This window comes from Pipra filicauda, unplaced genomic scaffold (assembly GCF_003945595.2).
Source record: "Pipra filicauda isolate LSUMZ 115617 unplaced genomic scaffold, ASM394559v2 scaffold385_size793830_pilon, whole genome shotgun sequence".
Lineage (NCBI taxonomy): Eukaryota > Metazoa > Chordata > Aves > Passeriformes > Pipridae > Pipra > Pipra filicauda.
Genome location: NW_024104515.1, coordinates 334,678 through 361,086, shown reverse-complemented (window position 1 = coordinate 361,086; position 26,409 = coordinate 334,678). Strand labels below are relative to the sequence as shown.

Sequence of the window (26,409 nt, the reverse complement as noted above, 5' to 3'; positions counted from 1 at the left end):
AGCCATGAATATATTCATTATCAACCAGCACGAGCCTGGTGAGCTCCCTGCTCGCGGCTGGAGCTTGGCTGCACGAGGAGCCCCTCTAATGAGGATAATTGGGAGCCCCCCTGCTCCACCCCCGTGCCCTAATTGAAGCAGATGGAACTGCAAAAACAATGTCACTTCTAACCGGTTTGATCTTTCGGTTGGAAAACAGAGTATTTCGTTCTCCTGTTTAATCCCCTCGAGCCAGGGCTCCGTGGGCTGGATGGGAGGTGGAGCAGACCCTGGCACCGTGTGGGTGAGGCCAGTGAAGCCCGCAGAGTCCAATGGAGGCCACTGGTCCCACAGCCCACAGAGCACTGCCCTTCTCAGCCCCACTGCAGAGGCCAGGCCATGACAAGGCACACAGCCAGGCTGGCAAGGAGGTCACAGGGTACCAGCCTCGTGCCTCTGCTGCAGCCCCGGCATCTCCCCGGCATCAGCCCAGGAGAGCAAAAAGCAAAATGGCTCCTTGGGCCGCGGTGCTGGGGGAGGAGGAGATCAGTCACTTATTAAATGAATTAATCAGGGCTCAGCGTTTTCATTTTGAAGAGGCTGCTGGATTATCCTTGATTTCTGTGGCGCTGGATTTGAGGAGATCAGGAGGGGAAGGGGCGATTTCCAACACCTGCTCCCCGGGAGATTTTACGGCGGGGAAGTGGTTGGGTTTAACGTCTCTGCCGGCGCAGGCCACCACACCGCTCTCCAGAGCAGAGTTAAAGATGAATGGGGCAAATTGTTCCTCCTCCTGTCACATCTCCAGAGCGGAGACAAAACCTCTTTTGACTCAGGAAACAATGAGCTTATGTAAGAGCCAGCGGCCCACGGAAACCTCGCCACAGCCCCGCACCACGCGGTGGGATAGGGGCTGCCCAGCCCTGCCCACGCCCCATTGCCGTGGGACCCCCAGTTGGCCCTGGGGTGGCCCTCCTTCACTGCTGCCCACCTGTCTTTCCACGTCCCACCAGTGACCCCTGGTCCCCCTGGGACTGCCACGGATCTGCCACCCACGGCCCTGCCTGTTCTGCCCCCGTGGGTGATGGCAGGGGTTCAGCTCCCACGTGAGTCCCCCCATGGCTCCTGGGGGGAAACCCACTGTGGCACCGGCATGGGATGGTGCCATACACCCAGCCTGGGAGCGGCCATCAGGAGGGCACAGAGCATCCCACTGCCGCCCGCCTGGAACAACAGCCAGGAAGATGAAAAGTGCCATAAATTATTCACTCACAAAAGAGACGAGAAGGGGGAAGAAGGGGAGGAGGAAAGCCTGCGAGGAAGGGATACTTAATACAAATTAGAGAGACCGAGTGGGAACAGGGGCCCCGTGGGGGGGCCACGGCCGGGCGTTAGCGCCACACTCATGAGGGGTAAGCAAGGCCCACCATGACCGGGAGGTGAGCGGCAGGAGAGGCCTTGGGCCCACACCGTTCACGTGGCCAGAGCACGGAGCCCGTTTACTCCAGGTCCTGCCCAGCATTTGCCTTCAAGACGCACAAGGAAGAAAAAAGCAACGTGGCTGAGGGCCGCGGTGCGCTGGGGCTGGCCAAGGTCCAGTTAAGACGCTCTATTTCCTGTCTTCCTTCACTAACGCAAACCTTGTTATGTCCCAGACAAAGTGTCCACCCTCCACACTCCCTCCCTGGGTTGCTCCCTCGACCAGAGCCCTTGGCAAGCCAGACATCTGGCCCGGCCGGACACAATGCGCGTCTGCAGGCAAGCCTGGCCGGACAAGGCAGCGCTGTGCGGCCGCCTCCCCGTCCCTTGCCATGAAAGGTGCCCCCCGGTGCCGTCTCCCCCCGGCTCCACTGCCCTGCCCGAGGGAGCAGCTCCCTCCAGCACTGGGACCTCACCGCCCCGGGCCTGTGCTGGACATTCTCCCATGCACCAAAGCTCGTCAGCTCCCACTGCACAGAGCAGCCTTGTCACAAACACGCTCTGTCCCTCTGTTTTCCCTTCTCCCAGCCCCTGTCCCTCCCACCACACTGCTGGAGGAGTGCTTGAGCCAGGAGTTGGCCCTTGTCTGCAGTGAGGAAGGAGGTGGCACAGACCAAGACTCTCCTTGTCACTGCCACTGGCAGCCACCCGGATCCCACTGCAGGGAGGGGACATGCCACAGCCCTGTGCTGCCTGGGCACTGCCTCTCCCCGCGCCAAACAAACGGGTTTGGTGGCTTTGGCCGGATTCGCGCCAGCTGTAGCCTCCAGCACAGACCTGCCACCAGAGAGACCCTGCTGTTCACCCCTAGCCCTTGGGGACTGTCCCCAAGCTCTGTGGAGCTCACCCTGCCATCTCTGCTTCCCCTTTCAGTTGAGGGTACTCAATTTGGGGAGGAACTGGGGGCACAGGCAGTGCTGGCTGCTCGCAGCCCAATGATCCTCTCTGCTCCAGACCAAGGAAGAGACCCCCCCTAACTCTGCTCCGTGCACCAGCAGGATGAACCAACAGGTTCGGCAGCGTCTGCACAGTGCACCAGGCTGGCAAAGCCACCGCGGCCTCGCAGTGTCCTTGCTGCACTCCCCAGCCTGGCAGCAGGGAAGGACAGCCTTCAAAGGATGCCGAAAGGAGGGTGTTTATCACAGGCCAGGGCCTTCGCTGGGGAGGAGCAGATGCCCCTGGAAGATGTGACGGGAACAGAGTCACCAGCCCAAACCACTCAGGCGAGGCAGGGACATGCTTGCTGACTCCTGCTGCAGGGACAGCATGGTGTAGGGACACCTTGGGGAAGAGGAAATAGATCCCTAAGGAAAATAAGATTCAGCTGTAGTAAAACCTGGCTGCTGGTCCTAGTCTTGTTTAGGCTCTGAGCTTGGGCTTCGGGTGGACAAAACCCAATAGTGGTGCAAGAAACCCTGAAAACAATGAGAGTTTTGCAATCTGGGCTAAACAAGTATTTTGGGGCTTGCAGGCCGGTTCCTGTGGTCTGCCTGCCAGATGGCTGCCTGTGGTCTGCTGGGCTTCCCCTGTGACTGGCAAAGGGTGTTTGTGTTCACCTGGAGCAGGGATGGGCTGGCTGAGGAAAGCCCCAGCAGCAGAGGGGAACTGGGAGCTGCACGAGACCCAATGCCACTGCAATGAGTGACCTTGTTAGGGTACAACCATCGCCCCACGGCCGGGTGACAGCCGTCAGAGGTGCAGCTGTGGAGCAGGACATCGTGGCTGCCCTGGGGACGGAGCCTGGCTTTTGGTCAGCACTTGGCAAGAAGCTGGTCCTCCTTGGAAAGTGCTCTGCTAGGCCAGCAGCTCAGGGAAGCTGGTGATGTGCAGCACATCGTGGGCATCTCATCAATAACACCGATGTGACCCGGAGCTGCAGGAGACATGTGCCATACCAGGAGAGACACTGCTGTGCTTGCTGGGGATGGCTTGATGCTGCCCCTGCCATCCCAGGGCAGGGTGTCCAAAGGAGGGACGGGCCCTACCTGTCCCTGGGACAGTGTTCTGAAATAATGCTTGCCTGCATGTCCTTGAGGTCCCTCCTTGGAGCACTCCTGAGGGATGTGCCCAACACCCAGAAGCCTTCCCAACCAGCTGCCTCAAGGGATGCCCCCGAGAAGCGTGTGCCTTCACAGTTAAGTAGGTTAAGAAAGTCCTTTCTCCAAGGTCTGGATTAGCCACTGCTGTTCCGGGCAGAACTGGCTCAGTGGGGATGCTGCCAGTCAAGTGAGGACTGCACTTAGGGATCTGAGCCAAAGGGGATCTGTCCATCATGGTGCCAGGAAGCAATTCCATGTCCCCCACATAGGGAAAGAACATCTTACACCCAGGAGCTTTCCCTACTCTTCAGAAGCATGGGGCAGGATGGGCTGGGGAGCAGCAAGCCCTGTCTGTGGGCCCAGTGCTGCTCCTGGCGATGGAGCAGGATGTATGGACAGGAACAAGGCAAGATGCATCCTATTAGAGGGCAAGACAGAGAATCTTCTACATGAATCCGAGCACTTTGCCACTGGGATTTAGGGTCTGTCGCCTGCTTTACTTTCGAGGGCACTGCCCTTGCCAGCAAGTCACAGCAGCACCATGGCAGGATACCCCAGCACCCCTGTGGGGGGATACCCCGCTCAGCCCACACACCAGACCAAACTGGGAGGTTTGTAGTGCAGTGCTCGCCTGTGGAAGCAGGCTTTGGAGATGGACAGAGTTCAGCTCGAACTGCTGCATCGACACAGGGCCAAGCACTGGGAGTGGGGATGGTGACAGGCACCGACAGTGGGACGGCGCAGCATTCAGGGTCCCTTTGCTCCCAGAGTGTGCTGGCTTCCACAGATGTGTCCCTCCAGGATGTCCGGCACAATAGCTCCGCTCCAGCAGCAGAGTTCGTGTTGATCTTGCTGTCGCTTTGGGCAGCCGCCGGCTTCCTGTGGGCACGTACGCTGTGAGCAACATCCGACTGGGAAGGGATGTTGCTGGGAGCTTCACGTTTTCCGTGCTGGGGCCCGCAGGATGAGTAACAAAGGAAAATGGAAGGAGCGGGTGTGTGCTGCTCAGAGCCAGCTGGTGTGTCCTACGTCCCACCACGTGCCCACCGACCCAGCAGGAACCCCGGTTCTGCTGCCAAAGCTCTCCTGACAGTCCCTGTTCTGCCCCCAACCCCCCAAAGTCTTCAGGTGTAATTTGCTCACCCTGCAGTTCTGGGGCTGACACTGGTTGCAGCACGGCTGTACTGGGCCAAGGCTTTTGGGCACCGAGAGCAAAGAAGGTGCTGGCTTTTGCTCCAACTGCTTTTAGGCCTCTGAAGATTTAGCAGGTACCTGTGTGTCAAAGCATGGGAGGACAATTCCCTGCTCTCTCACCTCTCTGGATTTCATACCACTCTGCTCTACATCATAGGAGAGCACTTGCTACTCCCAGGCCTCAGAAGGACCTGGAGCTTGTGCTTAGGTCCTTTAAAAAAGACTTTTTTCACAAGCGTGTCAGACGATACTGCTCTCCTACCAGGCAACTGTTCATTAAAACTTCATACTTTAGGAAGCCTTTCACAGAAGACACACTCCAAGCATCCCACCCATCAGACAGCAGCAGACAGGAGCAATTTAGTAACTCAGAAGGTTTTCCTGAGGGAGGAGAGTACCCAGTCCTGAACAAGCTTCCAACTGAAGGACGTGGTGGGCAACCAGACCCCTCTGCAGCGCCAGGACACCCGGAGCTGAGCCCAGCCCGGCTGCAGGGGACGTGTGGGGCTCACTGTGGCACCAGCTGGAGCTCTGCAGGGCTGCTGCACAGCACAGTGGACAGCTGAGCACAGGAGATGTGGACAAACTTCCAGCTTGGGAGTACTTGGGCTGCCCCAGTGTGAGCACCCTGCACAGGCACCTTGGCCAGCTGGGCTCCGAGGAGCACGCAAGCTCATGTGGGCTGCTTACTCACATTTTTTGCACAGCCTTACTAAGCTTGTGTGAACTCAGAAAACACATTAGCTTCCAAAATAAAAAGAGCTTTCATAGGTCAAGAGAAGAGGAAACTGAAGAGTGGTCGACACTTTGATTCATGCACGTTCCCTTCCTCACACCAGCAATTTGCTTTTCCTCTCACAACATGCTACTCTGCTCCATACTCCTTCTCTGCTCCATGCTCCTCTCCTCTAACTACCCACTGCCCTCCTGGGTTGTTCCAGCTCCACTGTCCCTCTTCTCTTCCCAGTCTCATGTGTGCTTCAGTCCTGAGTGGGAGCATTGGCTTGGCAGAGGGACTGACATGAGGTGGCATTAGCCTGTATTTAGAGCTCCAATACAGACCACAGACATTCACCACAGGTACAAAAACCTCCTCTCAGTCCATAAAATGCCCCTGAAGTATGGCAGCCTGACAAAAATCCCAATCTGTATCTTTTTCTGGATGGGTCTCATTCGTAACCCTGGGCTTGGTTTGCTTACTTTTCAACTCCATCCCTTCTGATCCACCAAAGTCTACCTGGTTCAGCCTCTGCCAACACCGGGCACAGCCTGGGACACTTGCATTCCTCACAGAAAGGGACTATTTGTGTTTTATTGCTCATCACTGACTCTTACAAAAGAAATTAAAGGAGCCAAGAAAAGCCCCAAAGAGGACACCTGCTTCTGAAGGAAAACCACAGGGCATGAAAAATTGGAAGCAATTCCTAAGAGGGCAGAGAGAGAGAGGAAGGATTTAGCTTTAGCTAGAACATCTTGATTTGCCTAAATACGTGAGTCCCTTATTAAATTACTGTCCTGTTGAATTACAGTGTTCAGCAAAGGGATCAAAACTGTGTCATTCCAGATTGTAAATGAGACTTGGGAATTCAGTGGTGAGGGGGTAAGTCACAAACCCAAAATGTCCCGGTGGGAGAATGGCAAAGTTCAGGGGGTACGGAGACACCCGGCCAGGCCGTGGGGATGAGAGACCGGGGTCGTCGGGGCAGAGGGTGCAGCCTGGCCCCGAAGAGCCAAGAGCTTTTGATGTGTCACCACCAAAATGCCCTTCCTCCTGCTGTGGCACAGCCCCACTGGGGCCCCCGGGCAAGCAGAAGTGCCCCTGCCCATCCCACGGCCAGGATGCGGTGCCGTGCAGGCAGGTTTCACATCCTCACCAAGCCTGCCTGCCTCCAGCACTGGGGCTGCTTGGAGAAAACCAGCAGTTTCCCAAAACTGCAGATTTGCAATGGAAACTGAAGTGCCACAATGCACTGGAGTGAAGAGAGCAGCGTCCCTGCTGTCACTACCATCCCTGCTGTCCCTGCCACTGGCCACACAACCAGCTAAAAGCCACCCCATGGAGATTTGCCAGCACAAAAGCCCTTTCTTTCCTCTGGGGTGGTTTTCCAGTCCCCTTTCTTAAAGCAGCACTGACCCAGCCTGCGTTGTCCCTCAGTTCCTCCGCTCCCTTCCCGCTCTCCCAGCAGCAGCCAGGCTGGGGACAATGAGGGATTCAACCTCCAGAGCAAAAGCCACTAACAGTCCAACCACCAAATCCTCCCAAGCATCACAGAGACGAACTCTGACCTGAACTTGTACTTCTACCACTTATTTACTTGCTCTTTTATTTTCAACCTGCATGTTTCACAGATGCAACACACCACCTCTCTTCACCAAACTCTTCCTCCCACCCAGCCCATGTGTGCTGCCTTCAGTCCTTCCAACTGCCTGCCCTGAGGGAGGAGACACTCACAAATCACCCCTCGCACCACTGCTATCAGGTGTTGCAGATTATTCACAATTTTTTGCCTGGCAGGTCCAAGACCTGTTGAAGACGCAGCTTTTCAAGCACAGAAAGCTGTGACCTGTGCTGCAAAGCCTTGGCATCCTCTGTGCATTCAGAACTAAAAGGGTTTTCCTCATCACCTGGTGAGAGGACTTGGGGAACTAAAACCCGATGCCTTAGGAGGGGATTCGATGATTTCTTTCTGGAGGAGCTGGGAGACAGGTCCGGGCACAAAGACCATCAGCTCTGAGCTGGACAGAGCCCTGGCTGAGCAGGAACCCAGAGGCTAAATGGGAAGGACTGGGAGCTGCTTCAAAGCCTGAGCTGATATGAAATCCATCCCACAGGTGGGACACTTGATCAGAAAGGACTGGTTAATGTTTAATAAGCCACAAAAACATCCTGTGGCAGAGGCGCGGAGCGCTTCCCGCCCGCCGGGGCACTCACCGTCCTCGTGGCCGTGCAGGTTCTGCGGGCTGCGCATGCTCTCGTCCTGGCTGGGGCTCAGGCTGGAGTTCAGGTGCTGGTCAGCTGAGATCCATGTGGAGTCGTTCATATCAAAGTCCTCGCTGCTCACCGACGTCTCATCCTGGAGACAAGCAGGAAAGGGTTAACTCATTGAGCTATTTCCTTTCCTCCTTTCTCTGGCTTTAACATCTCCTCAGCACACTCCTTCCTAAAAACAATTCCTTGGGCAGCTCCTGTCCCTTGAGAAGGCTTGCTGGCCCCAAGACCACAGCGAGTGGCCCTTCCCTGTGCAGGGTGAGGTGGCTGCCCCAGCAGGGACCAGGGCTCTGCTTCCTGCCTGAAGACTTGCCTGAGCAATGGCACTGTCTCTAATTGAGGACAATTAGAAAGAGCTCACATCCTGTAGGAGCGGATGGCTGAGCCCTGGAGTTTACCCTTTAATCTCCATCCACCCCAGCGTGCTCCCGGTGAGGCAGTGGCGTGGGGGAGCTGAGGATGGGCGAGAAATGGCTCCATAAAACATCTTGGACTTTTTTGAGATCAAATAATCTGCTGCAAGAGGAATCACCGGGGGACTGGCAGCAGCAGGAGTGGCTGCTGTGGCAGACCTGGACACAGGTATGGATCCCCATAGACCTGCACTGCCTGATGCTGCAGAGGAGGCTCCCGGAGCCCAGCCCCGAGGAGCTGCTCCTCCAGCCCTCTCTGGAAGGGTATTGCCTCTGTACCCTCATCAAAAATGACAGCACATGCCTTGGGAAGGGGCTGGAGGACTGAAGTCCCCCATGAGGCAAGGACACCCCAGCTGAGGCTGGGGGACCCCAGCCAGATGCCTGCTTCCCAGTAAGGGCATAGACAACATTCCTCTCTCCCACTCCTGCAGCTGAAAGGACATTTTCTCTCTCCCTCTCTCCCTTCTCACTAACCTTTACAGTACTTCAAGACACAGCCCTTGGATCGCTTCCAGCGCCGGAAAGGTCAGCCACAGGATTTCAAAACCATCATCATAAAGGCAGCACTGAGATCCTGAATGAGAGGAGGGGCTGCGGGACCTCCCCGGGCTGAACTCTCCCAACACACAGCTTGGGAGGAAGCAGATACATTTTCCCGTATGGACACGGTCCTGCTGGTGATCCCTTTATCTCCCTTCCTCTCCCTGCTCCCCTCCCAAAGCCAGGGGCACAGCCCACATCCAGAGCCCTGGGGTGCAGGGGAACACCAAAAATGTTTCCAGAACCGCTTTCAACTCCGCTTTCCTTTGATTGAAACATTTCAAAGGCTTGTAAACTCTCTGCTCTTATTTTTTTTTCCCTCCCCCTGGTCCTGAGATAAAATACAATCCCCGCTCCCCTTCCGTGTAAGCAGCAATTGGCAGCACCCCTCCAACCTACGCCTGTGCCTCATAAAAACAGCCCTGTCTGGCCGCCGCTGGCTGATAGTTTTTATTGTGAACAAACAAATGTCTTTAGAGACAGGTTTGTGCTTTTCCTCCCAGCTCCTTGTCCCTGCAGACACATCTGCTGGCTCAGGGCTCGCGCCGCCCCCAGCCCGCTCCCTCCATGTGCCTCCCGGGGAGTTTCCTGGAATTTACAGCTTTTGAAACCCTGCACGCACCAAGGGACTGACTGACGGACGGGTGGACAGAGCTCAGCAGCCCCAAGCATGCCTGCCACGGGGACACCCTGACCCCAGACCTGCCAGTGCCCCCGTGCAGCCCCCTGTGCCCAGGTGAAGCTCAGCAGGAGGGCAGGAGGTAGGGACAGGCATGTCCCTGAGCTGGCTCAGCACAGCTCCACTGCCACACCAGCCACAAAGCAACCCTACCTCTCCAGAAACTCCATCTTGTACGTACAGGAACAGAACTGGAAAGGTCTCCCTGTTGCAAACTATAAATAGTCTCTTTATTGTAAGCATTTGCAGGGAGGCAGCCACCCTAATATCTGGCCTTCTTCACAAGGCTTACTCAAGATTAGTGTCAGGCTTAAGAGACAAATGCAAATGCCAAGGTCCTTGCTGCCCACAGTCTCTCACCTGTCTGGTGAGGAGGAGGAGCCCTGGGAGTGACCCACGATGTTTTCGGGTGGTTCAGGCTCAGCTGCAGAGCACACCCAGCCACAGCACCCAAACCACAGCCTGGGAAGCATCACACTCTCTGTGCACTCACACAGAGGGAAAAGCAGTGACACGAAGGATGCCTCGCATGCACATGTGATGTAAAGTGCTTTATAAATGTGTACAATTCTCTCAAGGCTCAATAACATTCACCTATTATTAGAAATACTCTGGCTATCAAACCAGAAACTGATAAGCTATAAATGACTCAAGTTAAACAAGGCTGTCACACGTTCACTAGTCCAGGATCCAGCCACCAACAGAAAGTCACCCCCTGCTTTCCACCAGAGCTTTCTGCTTTCCAGCATTAATACCCTTGGCCAAAACACCAACAGGACAGACTTCCCAGTATCACACAGCTGCCACAACACAGCCCGTCCCAAGGGAATACAGGTGGCAGCAGGTGAATCCTTCATGGCAGCAGGAAATGACCAAAGCCGGCAGAACTGTCAAGAGCGTCCGCTGCCTGCTGGTTTGGAGCAGAGCCCCTGCTCTGCCCACACCGTGGTGCCTCAGGAGCTGCTTACACCTTTGTGCCTCCTCCCTGAGAAAGAGAAAGGCCTCGACCTTGAGTGTGGCTGTGTCCTCCCCTGTCACCCCAGCTCTGGCATCCTCCACTGCCCCTCTGCTGCATCCCACACTGCTCGTTGGGACACCAGAGGCCACCAGCAAGCTCCCTCCTTGGGACACCCCTCAGAGACCAAAGGCTGAGCATTATGACCTCCTAGTGCTGCCTGCCAACTGCTGGCACTGCCTCCTCGCATACCAGGGACAATCCCAGGGAGGGAGGCCCTGGCAGCAGCGCCCAGAGCACTGGCTGCCCAGCCACAGCCCAGGAGCAGCCCTGTGTCAGTGGGCTGGAGCGGGGGGACAGCAGCACAGCACAGCACAGTACACATCCAGCCTCAAACCACAGGACACCAGAGCAGGATCAAAATTTCTGGCTGGGTGGGAGCTCTGAATCTCCCTGAATGCCAGTAATCTGGCTGAAGGCTGAGCCTCAAAGCGGGCTCCCCACCCAGCCAAACAAGGAACCGCTTCTCAACAGCAGCAACAGCCACGACTCGGAGCAATACGGTAAATCTAATCTACCCTTCCACCCTCTTTTGGCTTGCAAGTCAGGCAGCTCATTCTTTTTCCTCTCTGGGTTCTCAGGAGAATTCTCTCTGCTAATTTCTTCTTTCCTGTAAACAAACTTCAAATGAAACTTTCATTAGAAAACAGAATGCAATCCATTAGAAGTGCCTGTCTTAGGACCTGCCGCCTTTTCCCCAGTTCCACACCACTCGTGGCACAGATGGAAGTGCCAGTGGCGCCCCAAGCAGCCAGCCCAGAGCCAAACCCTGAAACCTAGCACTGTTGCTGCCGCCCTCCTCCTTCCTGCCTTTCCCAGCTCTCCGGAGAGATCTCCTCACCCCGCAGTAAAGTCCCATCGCTTTGTTTCCAATGTTCAAGGGACTGAGCGATCAAGGGTCAGGCAGCGTGCGTGCAGCTCCTCTCTGCAAAGGGAAGTCGGATCTCGCTGCTGCACTCACAGGGCACACCCAAACATCGGAGCAGGGCTCCCGGCACCGCGCAGGATTTGGAAAACAAAATCCTCACTCCGCTCCTTATCTACAGTCCAACATTCACAGCTGCTCTGCAGACACTTGCAGCCAATATTTTCTACCCAGCAGAGGCAGACACTCACATGTGTAGGGCTCACACTCCACATTTCTGTCCCACTTTCCATTCACGATCTTCGAGCACCACGCCTGCACGCGTCCACTGAGCCTCCCAACTCTGCTCTGAGTAAGAAAACTATTCTTCCTATTATAGAGCTGGAAACTCCGGGTACTGACAGCCTGGCTGGTCCAAGAACACAGGGAGTCGCTGGCAGATCCAGGAACCCAATCAAGCCCTCCGGACTGCAAGGCTGTAATTGCTAGACAATGTTTCTTCACCAGCGCGCTCCTTCCTGGAGAGCAACCTCCCATAGTACAGGCTGGAGCAGGGCAGGGGGGGAGGCTACTCCTATAACCTCGTAAATATATGCAAGACTATCAGTAACCTGCTTATTTTACAGCCAGGCTCAGTTTCTCGAGGACTGCCTTGCAAGTCTCTCTCCCATCATTTACATGCTGTGCCTCACGTTTAATATTCCAAGCTCCGAGTCTCAGGACGGTTTATTTTCTCTCTTTGAGTCCTTTTATTTTAAAACATGTCCTTTCACGCCACAGCCTACTATCCTGATGGGACTTCCTTCCATGGAGCAGGAACTGAGGCTGTGTGCTGTGCAACCTCCTCAGCACACAGCCACGCTCAGCTTCCCACCAGAACCAGCCGTGTTTTTAGAGTCAACAAAAGGCAACGCGTGACTGCCAGCCCCCGGAGCTGCTCCACTGCCATGCCGGTGCCATGCACAACCTGCCCGGCACAGGCAGCCCCCAGATCTGCTAAACCTGACCAGGGAAAAGCACCTCGTGCCATGACCCACGGCGTGTGGGGACGAGCTCTCTGAGGAAGGCAGCCTCATCTTCGTCTCAGCCACTGTTTAAACCCAGCCCTCTGAGCATGCCAAGAAGGTATTGAACCAGATTTGACCCTAACTTAACCAGTGCAGCGCAGAGAAAGGCTTACTAATGGAAGATAAAACACTCCAGGTCAAAGATTGATACTGCAGCCACAAATACTGTGGTGGTCATTGCTTCAAAGACCCGGGAAGCCTCACAGCACACGGGTGTACGCGGGCTGTGGCGGCGGTGAGCTGTGACTGTGCTGCCTACTCGTGTGTGCAATTCCCACACCAAAGAGAACATCCCTGGCGCTCTTTGTCAGGTCACTTACGTTCTTATTTACTGCAATTTCTGCTGATTTCTACGGGACCCGGCAAAACCCAAGTATTCATCAGTTCCCGAAAATCGGCAAAAAGAGTTAATTTAAAAGGCAAACGGCAAATGGAAAAGGAAGGGAGGATCATCCCTTCCTCCCCCTCCCCCTTCTCTGGGAGCTCTTCTTCTGGGAACCCCCCCACCCAGCATTCCCACCGCCCCGAGCAGGGAGCTGCCAGGGCAGGGGGCGGCCCCGAAGCCCCTTCCAACAGCCGCTGCCCCGCTCCTGCTGTTCAGCGGGGAGGTGCTGAACGCGGGGCAGGGGGGATCGGGCTGCACGACTCCCTTCACCACCCCGGAGACCCGCACCCGCCTCCCCCGCACCTGAACTTGTTCCCAGGCGTTTGCTTTTCCACGCGAGGCGGGGACGGTGCCCGATACCGCGCGGTGTGAAAGGGCACTTTGCTCTGCCCCCAGCACCGGGAAGCGGGTGTCGGGGGGTGGGGGGGGGACGGACCCGGCTTTGGAGGCGGGGGCAGCGCTGCGGCCAGCGCGGCCGGGGTTCCCCGTGTCCTCCCCCCTCCCCGGCGGCCACGGGACCCGGCGTTTCCCCGGTGGGACGCGGTTCCCGCGTGTGTCCCCGCAGTATCGAGATGCCGGGAGCCGGGTGAGCGTCCCCGTCCCGCCCCCCGCCCGCAGGTAAATAGATACACCCGCGATGGAGCCCTGCCCGCGCGTGTGCGGGGCTCAGCGTGCGGCGAGGATTGACACGTAAGTAGGGCTTTACCTCCAGGGAGGCGGCTATTTCCAGCACAATCCCCGCCCGGGGCCGGGGCCGGTGATGGCGGCGCGGGGCCGGTGCCCGGGGGATGGCTGGGGCCGGTGCCCGGGGATAGCCGGGGACGGAGCGCTCCCGCCGCCGCCTCCTCCCACTTTCTTCGGCGCTTTTGTGCTCTTCCGGGCGCGGGGGAGCCGCGCCGGGCGCGGGGAAGGACGCGCCGCCCTCCCCCCCCCGCCGCCGGCCAGCCGGGCGGGCGACCCGCAACTTCCCGGGGCCGCGGGGCGGCCGCTCCCCCCGGAGTTGGGGCCGGGCCCCGCGGCCGCCGCGCCCCCCCCCCGCCCCGCCCCGCCCCGCCCGCCGGTGCCCCCCCCCCCGCCCTCCGCCCCGCAGCGCCGCGGCCGCGTGGAGCCCCCGCGCATCCCCCCCCGCCCGCCGCCCCGGGGCCGGTACCGGAGCCCCCCGCGGGCAGGCGCCTACCTGGAGCGGAGCCCGGGGCCTGCCGGCCTGCGCCAGCCCGGCGGCGCGGCGGGGAGCGCGGGGCGGAGGGACGGAGGGACGGAGGGAGGGGGCCCGGGCTGGCGGCGCTCCGGAGAGGCTGACAGCCAGCTGCTGCCCGGGGAGAGGGGCCGGCGCTGCGGAGCGCGTCACTCCCGGCTCCCGGGGGGGGCCGGGGAGGCGGAGGGGGGCGAGCGGGGCCCGGCCGCGGGCGGAGGGGGCGGGGGCGGCGGGGGAAGGGGAGCGGGGCCGCGGGGGGCGGGCGCACCGGGCCGGGCGCGGCGGGGGGCGCGGAGCCGCGCCTGGAAGAGCACATTGTGGAGGGCCGGGAGGGCCCTTCCCCGGGAGGAGACAATGTCCAGGGCCGGGCGCCTGCTGGAGAGCGCGAGAATGCGCGGCCGGGGCACGGTATGGATCGGCACGGCACGGGGGGGGCCGCAACCCGCCCGAGCATCCTCCGCTCCGCACGGTCCGGGGGGCTGCAGCCCATCCGGGGACCCTCCGCTCGGCACAGCACCGGGAGCTCCGTCCCGGGGGCTGCCCGTGCGCGGGGGCGAGTGCCGGGCCCCCGCAGTGAGCCCCGGGCGCGGTGGGTCCCCGCAGCCCCTTCCCCGCGCGGTGGGTGCCGCGGTGCCGGGCCCCGCGCTGCCGCCGCTGCCGAATCCTTTTGTTCCCGATGATTCTCCCTCGTTCCGCGGGAGAAGGAGGACCCCGCGCTGCCGGCAGCATCATCACCCACCCGCCACAGCCTCCGAACGCTGGAGCTGGCTGTTGGGAAACCAGCGGCTTGCCCTACACACCTCTGGGCAGGGCAGCGGCTGCCAGGTGGCCGGGAGGATGGGGATGCTGCGCCCCAGCATCCCCCAGGCTAGTACCTGCTGCCAGGCTGGGCCCCGAGGGCAGCAGGTCAGTGGTTGATCCACTATGGGATCACCATGATGGGGATGGTGATCCCCATCCCAGTGATGGGCACCAGTATCACCAGTATCGCAGCATCCCCCTTCTCAGTCCACCTCATGTTTCGCTATTTAATGGTTACAAAGGAAATTTTTATGAAATAAACCAAGTGTAGCGGTTCCGTGTGGAGCCTGCAGTAGGCCAGTGCCAGAAATGGTGCCAGAGCCAGGATGGGAACTGCCAGGTTTGGGGTTTATGGCTTGTCAGTGTGGATGGCCAATTATGATGTTATCTATTCCAGCATTAACCACCTCACTGCCAGGGAAGCACACAAGGGAAAAGGGCGGCTCAGGAAGATCCAAGGCCAGAGGTGAAAATGGGCATCACTCTGTGCTGCATTTCCATCTCCTCCAGGCTGACCCATGGAGCCAGAGGCTGAAGGGAGAGCAGAGCCCTGGGGGCCTTCCGGAGGAAGCGGATGGCTGGGAGGGCAGCAGGCTGTGAGCCCCCAGGGCCTGTTCAGGACTCCCTTCCCACTCCATGGCTGCTGCTCCTCCCTGAAGCTAAAATAAAATCCTGACCATTTAAGGTGAACAGGAGCCTTGCCGAGGACCTCAGCGGAGCGGGCTTTAACCCCTTCCCATTGCTGGGCTTTGTTTACTCCTTGTGCTTCCTTCGGCTTCAAGCTAGACTGGCTTAAAGCCATTTGGGAGAGCACATCCCACGGGACTGTGGTGCCCGCCCCTCCATTTGGAGAGCTTGCAGGGGACACAAACCGGCCAGGATGCAAGTTTGAAGCACAGTCACTATTCCGTGCTGCCTCACCATGTGGACACTCTTATTTTATACTAAGTGCCTTTGTGTGGGTTAGCCTAATCCACTTTGGAAATGGATTAACCTAAATTTCACATCGGCAAACTTAGTGCGGAACAGCCGCGTCCACACAGGCAGCGAGGGAGGAAGAGCCGTTCAGCAAGAGCTGCTGGGCAGGAGCTTTTCCCTGTGCAGGGGAGGGGTCCTGACCCCAAGGGGGGTCACCGCTGTTACAAGTGGGGTCATGAGCCCGACAGCAATGCAATTGTTTGTGCCAGTGCGCGGGGTCACGAGGCTGGCAGAAGTGGGGCTCACCAGCGGAAGAGGGGCTGCCTCCAGAAACAGCCAGGGAAGCTCTGGGAAACGGCATGCCAAGCACCTTTCTAGTGGGGATTTTTCGGATTCAAATTGTCTAGGGGGAAATAACTGGCAATTAGATATAGAATTGGTAATAATAATTTATCGAGTTGTCAGAACAGGGGTAAGTGCCTTATGAGATTACATCTTAAAAAAAACACAGACCATAATAAACCAGTGCTGCTGTTATTATATTATATATATAATATACATCAAATATATTATTTATAAGTCGCTTCCTTCCCTCTCTCCTCACAATGTGTTCACTACCTCTGGTCCCTGCAAGCCCCTTCACACAGACATAGATCTGCTCATGCAGAGAACGCGGGGTTCCCTGTCAGTCTGTGCTGGTCCAGCCAGGATCTCGCAGATTGCCACCAGAGCTGAGCTGCAGGTCCTGGGAAGAGCCTTGTCCTGCCTAAGACAGCACCCACACCACACAGCCTGCCAGAGCACCAGGCAGTGATGCTTCCAAGAGCATCACTAACGATGCCCTGACCTCATCCGCTGTCATTTCCTAAGGCAAGGCTCCGCAAGAATACCACGGCTGCTGTCAAACCCAGGAATAAACGACATTTAAGGCGCTGCAGGAGCTTAATTGAATGGTTGTGGTGCTGTGGAGTGTGGGCACAGGGATCTAGTGGTGGGAGCAGGGACTGCAGGGTCTGGCCATCACGCCAGAGGAGTCACTGACTCATGGGCGACCTTGTGCGAGTCACTTGATGTTCTTGTGCCTCTGAAAAGTAGGTTAAATAACAAACGGGACCTCTTGCACTGGGTCCTCTGTGACCATCAAACCCTGCTGAGGAATAAGCAGTAAAATGCAAATCTCTCCGGGGCAAGGCCAGTAAGGAAAGGGGGGCAGGAGGGACCAAAGGAGGGCCCAGAGCATGGCATGAGGGGGAGACACAGCTTTTATCCACACTGAATTTAAATGATTTGCCATTCAAAGCAGAGCCAGGGGGGAAAAAAGGAGAGTAAAGATTTGGGAAACTTTTGTTATAGACCAGATTCATTGTGGGCTGAGGGTTGTATCCCACTTTGTCCTGGTCGCTCCTTCCTTAGAAGCAGCAGTAGTTAGCACCTGGCATGTGCATGAATAAAAGATGGGTTTTTTTCTCCCAGGAGCCAAGACAAGAGAAGGAAAGGAAATACAACTCTGTACTTCACAGGGTACACCAGTCACTGCCAAAAAAAAAAGGAGCAGGAAAGGAGTTGTTTCTGTGGGCGGGATTTTCTTACTCTGGAGGACAGGGAATGGGTGTTAGAAGAGATAGGCCCATGGTGGCCAAATCTCCTCTAACATTCCTTTCTACAGCCCAAATCCACAGCCCCGGCTGCAATGTCTGCATTGCTCTATGCACTGAGGACGACCTTCACAGCTTACCTCTTGGCCCCCCAAATCAGAATTGAGTCAACATAAACAGAACCACCACTAAACCCATTTTTGGCCATTCTCAAGCCAAGAAGATGCAGAACCCATCTTTGTGAGCAAAACTGACTCCTCAGTGACATGCCCGCACCCTCTGTGCACACCCGGCCCCTGATGCGGGTCTGAGGGGTCTGTGCAAGCAGGCAAGGTGCAAACCTGGCCACACAGGTTTAACAGCGGCAAAAACAAAAGCAAGCACACAATTCAAGGTTAAAAAGCTGAACCACACAGCTTCATCTTCCGTAATAACGGAAATCATTAATAACAGTTTGCGCTCTCGAAGTAGTTGCCATCCGAGCTCTTGAAGAGCTTTATTAGTGAGCGAGACCTCAGAAGTCTCTCTAAGGTATTATTCCCTTTTTAAAGGGAGAAGGCAATTAAGAAACAGCCATTTGTGTGACTTGATCAAAGTCAACGTACAGCACATCAGCACCTGAGCTTGGAGACGATGCAGAACAGGCCAGTGTGCACAGCTTTCCACAGGTGCAGGATAGATCTAACTGGATCCAGGAGACTACTCCATGGATGCTGGAATAGTGCTTTCATCACCCTGAGCTAGACATCTTTACTTTTCCCCCTAGGAATGTTTTCCAGCCCCACTTTACATGCCCTGAACCAAAACCTCGTTTCCAGTTCTACTGGAAACGGCTGCCTGTGATCCTGGTTAAAACACAGGGAATGGGCCACAGCTCTCCTTACCAAACAGGGGATGTACTGGGAAGAAATAAGGAATTAAAGACACATAGTGGGGATTCTGGCCCTACTCATTCAGCATCCCCAGACACAGGCTCAAGCAGCTCGGCTCTAGCACGCGTCTCAGATCAGGTAACAGGCATCAGGATAGGTGTGCATGGTGGAGGGTGACCAGTCCCAATTCCCCACGGGTGGATCAGCCCTGCCACAGAGCAGTCTTGCTGCCAGCACGACAACCAAGAGCCAGGGAAACTTCTAAACATCCTCCAGCCACTTCTCCAGGACCTTAATTGAGCTGCACAACATCACAGGGAAGTGAAGAGAGAGTGGGGAAGGGACCAGCTTCTCCCCACCAGTGCACAGCTACCAGAAAGGAGATCGGAGCAGAACCACTGTGTGCAATAACTAAATACACCTGAGCAGTCCAAGGGGGTGAACTGTGCCCAGCACCACTGGAATCGGGCAATGCCACCTCCTTTCTTACAAAAAATAATGTGATTAGCCCCGAAAGTGCAAAGATTCAGAGCCCTAGCATCACATATCATTTGAAGACAAGAGCTGCAGTGGCAGGACCGACCCCAGTCGGTCTCACACTGTTTGCTCGCTGTGCACGTCACACTGAACAAACACAGAGCTCACCTGGAACAGTGGGAAAAGTATTGACAGATCCACGCAGTGGGAAATAAAAGCTCCCAAGTTTTTACTAGCTGGGAACATCAGAGTTAATCCCAGTAAGAAAAATGAGCTGCCCTTCACTGAAAGCGACCCATTCACACCAGTCTGAACCCAGGCTAAATGTGTTGGTCACCTGATCTCCTGCATCTCATGAGCCGTCGGGCCAAGGATGAAAGTTTTGCTGGACCATCTCTGCCAGTAAAAAACACTAGTTGTGACAGCAGGACCTGGCTTTGCCTGGACTAACTGTGTCCTTTAGGGCAGAACTGAAGTTTCCCAGGCAAAGCCGGCTCCCGGCGGCAGAAGCTCTGTCCCCACTAGAGGGCTGTGCTGCCGAGCCCGCCGAGCAGTGATGAATCTCTTTCTAACTCAGTGCCTCCTTGTGCCTACGGCCAGTGGTCCCTCCTGAGCATAAGGGTTCATTTAGGGAACTTCTCTAGTGCTCCAAACCGTCTTAAAAATTAACAGCAGGAAACAAAAATCTTCCCAAGCCAAGACAAAGCCTCTTGAATGAGAGCTATCTTGTCAGGTTGATTTAGAGGTATTTATTCACAGAGATGTTTAACACCCTCTTTCATGGGCTGGGAAGTACCTTATCATCCTCATGTGATGCAAACACATCATCCCACTTCCTTCCAAGTACTGGCTGCATGCTTCTGCCTTCCTCACCTCTGTGAACACATACAGCATTTCTTCAGGATGCCTTCATGAAACACTCAGACAGCTAAACCCAGGACCCAGAGCTCACCCAGCAGCTGCCAGGTCTGCGAGATTTGCTCCTGGTCTCTGGACTGTGTGAAATGAGAAGTCTGCAACTCTTACTAGTGAACTGACAGACTGAAAACGTCCTCGTCTGCAACTGCAGGCTCCCTTCCCTGCCTTCTGCACTCCCAGGATTGTCTGGAGATTACTCCAAAGCAGAAGGAAGCAAATGAGCTGCCAGGAGAAGATGCATTTCAGCTGCTCTCAGAGCCTCTGGGACACTGAAGTGAGCAAGCACAGTAATGGGTGGACCAGAGGAAAGGGAGAGTGGAAGAAGGAAGACTTCACATTGTCAACCAGCCTCTGGTCATGAGGCTCCGTGAGCTCCCGAATCCTGCAAAGGCTTGATCCTCACCAGCACCAGACAAAGCCAACTCCTCATACACCAGTGGGATTTGAACCCCTCCACCCCCCTCCAAGGATTACCCCACTGTCTGGGTTAAAACATTGCTTGAAATTGTGTTCTGAAAATCACTTCACATCCACGCACCATCACACACTCCAGGCTTACAGGGAATTTACTGGATGGATGGAGTGTGTGACAGCGCAGGACAAGGCTCTGTCCCTCTCAAACACTTACAAGTCAGTGCAGCAAAGCCATAGCAACAAGAAAAACGCTCTTCTTATTTCCCATCCAAGAGCAGCTTCCTGCCATTCACTGATTGCGTGACCTTCTGCCAGCAGCCGCTGAAGCAATCTTTGAAAACGTTTCAGTATCATTTAAACCCGGTTACTCGGCCCTGGACTGTGTCTGCCAAGGTAACAGCAACAGCTCTGGAGCAGAGAGAGAGTCTGGCATGTCAGTGTTCTCATTTTGTTCTCTCAAAATCTTTCTATTCCTCCAGTAACCAGTGGAAGTCCTGCCCAACCGTGCGGCTGGGGCTGAGTAACACAGGAAAGATTGTCTGGAAAATGACTGCAATGGAATAACCAACCATTTAAAAATGCTAATATTTAGCATTTGAAAATGAGGTGGAAGGATCATTACAGATAAATATCAAATATCTTCTTTTCATTCCTTTTTGCTGCTAGATTGGGAAGGTCAGCAGTTCAGAAGTGCTTTAATGCCTCGGTAGACACCCTGAAATGGGGCTAATTCAGTACTCTGGAAAGGGTAAGGGGCCTGATTTTTCTCACACATGTGAGAACTGGTATGAAATGGGGATAAAGAAAGACTCCCACCCCAGAAGCTCCTGCATGTCCCAGTGAACCCAATATAAGCAACATGGGTCACTGTTGTTTTCCACCACGACAGAACAGATGTTCTGACTCCAAAAAATATATAGAAATACATTCTGCAGGAACTCTTCATTTTGTGAGCAACCACAAGAGCTTCTCTTCTGACAGTTTTTTGTCCCTAAGCAGAGATAAAATGCATTCTCTAAGGTTCTGGCTGTGCTTCCTTCTGGAGACACTGGTGCCCTAATACCGATGTGCTTAGCAGCACTAATAGATTGCACTTACATGCACACTATTTTTTCCTGAATAATGAAGTTAAAAGGCCACTTTGGCATAAATTCATTCATTGTTACCCCAAATGAAGCAAGTTCCTTCTGGTGCTGCTGCATACAAATAATTGCTTTTGGCCAGAGCCAAGTGAAACACGAGTCCGTTGCTTAATTTATTTCTATTATCACCATCAAATGCTAGTGAGAGGTGGCACAGTGGCATCACTCAAGCTGAGAGCATTCAGGACATGCTGGTAGAAAAAACCATGTAAGGAATATTTGTGTAGTGCAAACTTTAAAAGCAGGTTGTATTTTCTGCCTGGTTTGCATTTGCAGAAAAGTCAGAATTTTTTCTATCATCTTTAGAAGGGTTTTGTAGTTGGCAAACACCTGGAACCCCAAAAGCTGCAACTTCCAAACTCTGCAACCCTAACCCTAAACCTGGTGAAGGGAGAGCAGCAGCCTGTGTTGCACAGCCCATGCTCCACACAGACTGCCAGGATCCTACAGAAAAAAAAAAGGATGGCATAAAAATAGCAGGGGAATGCTTGTGGAGGGAACTTAACCCTGGTATTGGCACTAATACACACATTTTCTTCACGTGCCCTTGGTGTTAGCAGATCCAGGTCCAGCCACAGCTGCCTCAGGAGCATGGCACTTGTTTTCACTCAAGTTGCACCATGGGAGGTTTAGGTTGGATATTAGAAAAAGTAGTTTTCTCACCAAAAGGGTTGTCCAACCCTGGAACAATCTGTCCAGGGCAGTGGTGGAGTCACCACCCCTAGAGGGGTTTAAAAGACATGTAGATGTGGCACCTGGGGACAAGGTTTAGTTGTGGGCTTGGAAGTGCTGGGTAAACAGTTGGAACTGCTGATCTTAGAGATCTTTTCAACCTAAATGAGTCTATGATTCCCCAGGGGAATCCAGGGAGTGTCCCATACTGGAATGGACAGCACTCAAGTCCTGCTGGATTTTCCCCAACGGGTCCAACCACCTGCATCCTCTTCAGACTGTCATCATGATGGAAAGCGTTAACACTTTAGAAGTCTGAGCAATAGGACTGATCTTTTATTATTTTGCTCTCAGGAATCAGTTTCAGTAACACACTGAATGGCAAATTTTACTTCTTCCAAACAGGCTTTTTCCCTCGGCTGCTACGGCTTGAAAAGCTTCGAAAGCTGCGTTACCACGTACCGACAGGAGCGCGGGAGAAGGAAAACTTTAGAGGCAGGGAATAACATCAAACCATTTGATTTATGATCTAAACCAACAACTGCTGGTTGCCTCAGCTGGTCCCTTTTTGTTCCCACATGACATACGCCTCTACTCCGATCTCTGCAAGCTTCAGGAGCGTTCATGTTAGCAGCACGTTATATCGATCTAGTGACAGTTCCAGTGCAAACTGCTACACCAACACTCAGGGTATAAACTCAAATCTCTAAATTACCAACCAAAGCTCTCAAAACAAGCATCCTTAAGCAGGCAGCTCCAAAACTCAAGATCCAGTACTGATGCCTGCCAGCTTCTGGGGGGGTTGTTATTCTGGGAATAAGATCAAACTGCAAGGCCAGTTTTCTACCTGTAGAAACTGGGTACAGGAGTTTATTGAAGCTTCACAACACACTTCCCTTTAGCAGCTTCAGAGCCAAGAGGAACTGGTTGAAAATGCATAAATGGTGACAAGTCAAACCACTCAGACCATCCTACTAGCAAACTTAACTTGAAACAGCCACCTCAAATGCTGAAAAGCACAGCCAGACTTCATGGCCTCTGAGTCTCTGCCCTTGGTGAAGAACAGGATTTCAAGGTCTGCCATCCCAGTGCTGCTCTGCCAGGAGAGGCACCGAGACCCAGCAAACACTCTGCACAACCCAGAGGTGGCTGGAACATGTTAGTTCCCAACCCTGTTTATCCAGAAGTGGTCCTGAAGCAGCCATCAGATGGCATGAAGGGGCACATCCATCCACTCCATGTCTCCAGCCCAGCCCAGTCACCCCCCAAACTGTTCATTGTTCTACTGCCCAGCCCACCACAAGTACAAAACCTGACACATCGCAGCCTTTCACCTCTCAAAACCTAAAACAAAGCCTTAAACCCACTCAAGTGTCCAACAAGCACAAAGGAAAAAGCTCCAAGACACAGAAATGCTTCCCACCAGATGCCATTTTGTCCTCCAGCAAAAAGGTTTCACAGCGGAAGCAATGGAGGAGCTCGGAATCTCTCCAGCAAACCCACACCTGGCACTTTACACCCTGGCAGTGATGCTCTAACCCATGTGCCTTTAGGAAGCCGCTGGATAAAAGCCCACATTGGGCACAGCTTCACAGCTCGAGCTCCCAGCAATGTTTTCCACCACAGCAGATGCAAACCCTGTCACTTTTTGCCACTGGCAGCAATGTGTGAGATCAGGTTCAGGTTTCAGTGTGCTGGAAAGAAAATCCAGCACTGGCTTCCAGTGCAGATTGTGGGGAGCAAGTAAAACATACTTTTCTTTTTATAGACTGTTTCCATGGTGCACAGAGGTTCCCATAGCTAATTCTGCAGCTGCAGAACTTCAGAAAATTGCACAGCCTGGGTATAATCCTGTGGCAGGGTGCCCCATACATCCCCAAAGCAAAATCCAGTGGCTTAACACTGTCATCAAACAATGGAGCCATCTCCCACTTTGACATGGGAGCTGAGCGCCTGTGATTGAACCCCCTCAAGTTGCTGAGCAGTTTAAGAGAGGACCAGAGCACCAAAGCAAGGTCTGGGCTTCAGACCCTGTCTGCTAAAGCTCCCAAGCAACCAGGGGGAGGCAAAGAAACAAATTCCTATTTGCCATATTTATTTTTAAGACAATTTCTTAGAAGAACCGTACGCCTCAAGAACTAGCAGACTGTTATAAGCAGTAACTGCATCAACCCCATCTCTGCCTCTCTCCACTGACATGAGCCTGAAACAGCCTGGTTTGCTTCCTCTGGGCCAGGAGATCTGGGACACGCTGCCCCTCAACTTCCATGCACCATCTGTCAGTCAGAGCCTGACCTGCTTGGACAAACTGGCCATTCCCAAAAACATCCTCCCAAAAACCGACGTGCCCAGGAGCGGTTGCTCCGTTCAGCCCTTTGGCGTGGGCAGAGCCCCTCTGTGCCCCTCGTGCCGCCCCGCTCACCTGCTCCTGTGAGTTCATCACCCGCAGCTTCATCTGCTTCAGGTAAGTCGAGGTGAGGGGCATGTTGTAGTCAATGATCCCAGAAACCAAGGAGGAAGGCGGCTCGCTCTCTGAAGAACAGAGAAAAAACTTTACTCAGGTGAGGGACCTGTGACATGTTCTCATAACTTTTACACTTGTGTATCTTGGAGCACTTCAAACCCCTGGCGAGAGCCACTGCCTGCTGAGCGAAGGTTCCTCTAAGAACATGACCCCACCAAGAACATAATTACAGAACAGATGTTGTCTTGGAAAAAAAAAAAAAAGGAAAACAAGCATTGCTGTCACCTGTGGAAAAAAACTACAGATAATGTGTAATTTTTCACTGTCCCCCAAACTAGAGGAAGAAGCAGAGTCTTGCCTATGCCTCAGAAGTGCTTCCATACACATGGGATTTATGTGGAGGGTGATGAACAAGGATCTATTTGCAGCTTGCTTTAGCATTGCAAAGTCTTGCTGATTTTGCTGGGATTCCCTCAGGTAGGAGTTAACATTAAGGCAACATATTAAGTATCTGTATTTGATGATGAAGATTATTTTTAACATCCTCATTAAAACACAAACTTAATTTTAAAGATCTTTAATTTAAATTGTTCCTGTTAATTCCTCTGGCTGCATTAAATTGAGCTCTAGGGATGGCTCTGGGTTTGGACACTCCTGCAGATCACTCTGTGTGGCCAGGCCAAGGGAGACCCCACAAAGCAAATTCTCAGTGATTTCTCTGAGTTCTCAATGATTTGCCACCTGTGCCACAAGCACTGCAGAGCCTGTGATCTCTCCATGCAGGACATGAAGGCTGCCAGAATGATCTGTTCTAACACTGAATTTACAGGCTCATGCAGTGGGTTTGCCCAGGAGGAAAGCTGCTGTTGTCCTCAGGGATGGCTGCTGGCTACAAGGAAGATTTCTTTGTCCTCAGGACAGGCAGATGCAAGTGTGGAGAATTAATCCAGCCTTCCAGCACATGCTGAAAGGATGTGTGGTGTCCCTTGGACAGGAAGCTTAAGCAACAATGGACAGGGAAGAAGGATTTCCAGGAGCTGAAGGTGAGCTGATGGTGGGAGGTTTCCATTCCTGGTTTGGAATCTCCATGGCTGGCTTGCATTTCCCAGGGTCACTGGTTTCACAGGCACCTCTGACACAGCCCCTTGAAAAAGAGCCTTCACGAAATGTTTTACAGCACTTCAGAAAACCCATCATCCCAACTGTAATGGGCCTGCTGCTCAGAAATGCTGAGTGTCGAAAAACCCCGGAGAAACTCAGCAGACCTGAAGATGCTCCACACCTCTGGAAACACCAGATCTATCATGTCTGATTACGAAATGACCTGACCCTGAAGCTGTAAGTGACTTAAGGTTTTTGCAAATCTTCTCTATCAAGACACTGACTGGGTCCATGGCAATATAATGCTTTTTTCCCAGCTCCATCTAGTCCACCCCTGAATGCAGCTGAAGCCTTCCTGGCTGTGGATGCAGGAATGGGCAGCCAGAGCCCCTCAGGCCATCGACTTGCCCAAATATGAAGGTCTATAGCTTTTAGGAACCTTGTAAACTGATTCCTCCTTTTTTTGTATGGCTGTATGTCATCAGTCTCTGTCATGATTTGACCTACGGATTAATTAAGAGCACTTCTACACCTCTATATGTTAACCACCCAAAATAACCCATTATTCTGCTGTACAAGGATGTTGTTTTGTGATGAAAAGATGCAAAAATCCCAGCACAAGGGGACCTTCTTCCAGGGACAGAATCTGCCACCTCCCTCAGCTGGCTGAGTCCTTAAGAAGAGTTTAGAAAAGCTATTTGCTAAGAGTAACACAGATAGAGCTACTCTCTCCTGAAGCACAGGCATGGATGAGGAGAGTGTTTCAGACCTCTGAGGATGATAAGTTGCTCTCCTGACATCCCCCACTCCAGTGCTCAGCGCTGCAGAGATGAATGAGGCTGAACAGGAGCAGCTCAGCAACTTCAGGTGGGGAAGAATAGGGGAGGTAAATGATCTTTGGTGCTTAGATTCTGCCTAAAGCCTGATGTAAATTTGGAATAATCCCATTAGCAGCCAAAAATTAACTGTGAATTTGTGCAACTGCAGCACATAAGGGCTCGAGCCTAAGAAACCAAACCCTTTTTTTTCCCCTCTTTTTTAAGTTATCTGGAAAAGAAAGAAAACCTTTGTTTTAAAAGGCCTGGGGGGCTCCACGGGAACAATCCTTACATCCTACGTCACAAGAGGAAGCTCCTGGAATCCTTTAGCTCATTTTTCAAACAGTTATCTCTATCACATGCCCCACATGTTGG

At 54.1% G+C, this 26,409-nt stretch overlaps 1 protein-coding gene across 6 annotated transcripts in view; it reads right to left on the bottom strand.

The window, feature by feature from the left end:
* The window catches only part of NOL4L (nucleolar protein 4 like), a 63,101-nt gene that overhangs the window by 12,390 nt on the left and 24,302 nt on the right, over positions 1–26,409 (bottom strand). For 3 of the 6 annotated variants that reach the window (XM_027721764.2, XM_039384902.1, XM_027721765.2), the window contains 2 exons: positions 24,074–24,183; positions 7,624–7,765 (listed from right to left, as the gene is read on the bottom strand). In XM_027721764.2, the coding sequence (XP_027577565.1) occupies positions 7,624–7,765; positions 24,074–24,183 (252 nt within the window). Of the gene's footprint in view, positions 1–7,623; positions 7,766–8,570; positions 8,864–13,353; positions 13,571–13,824; positions 13,897–24,073; positions 24,184–26,409 lie in introns of those variants that run through there. The other 3 variants (XM_027721770.2, XM_027721766.2, XM_027721767.2) reach the window with 3 other exon arrangements.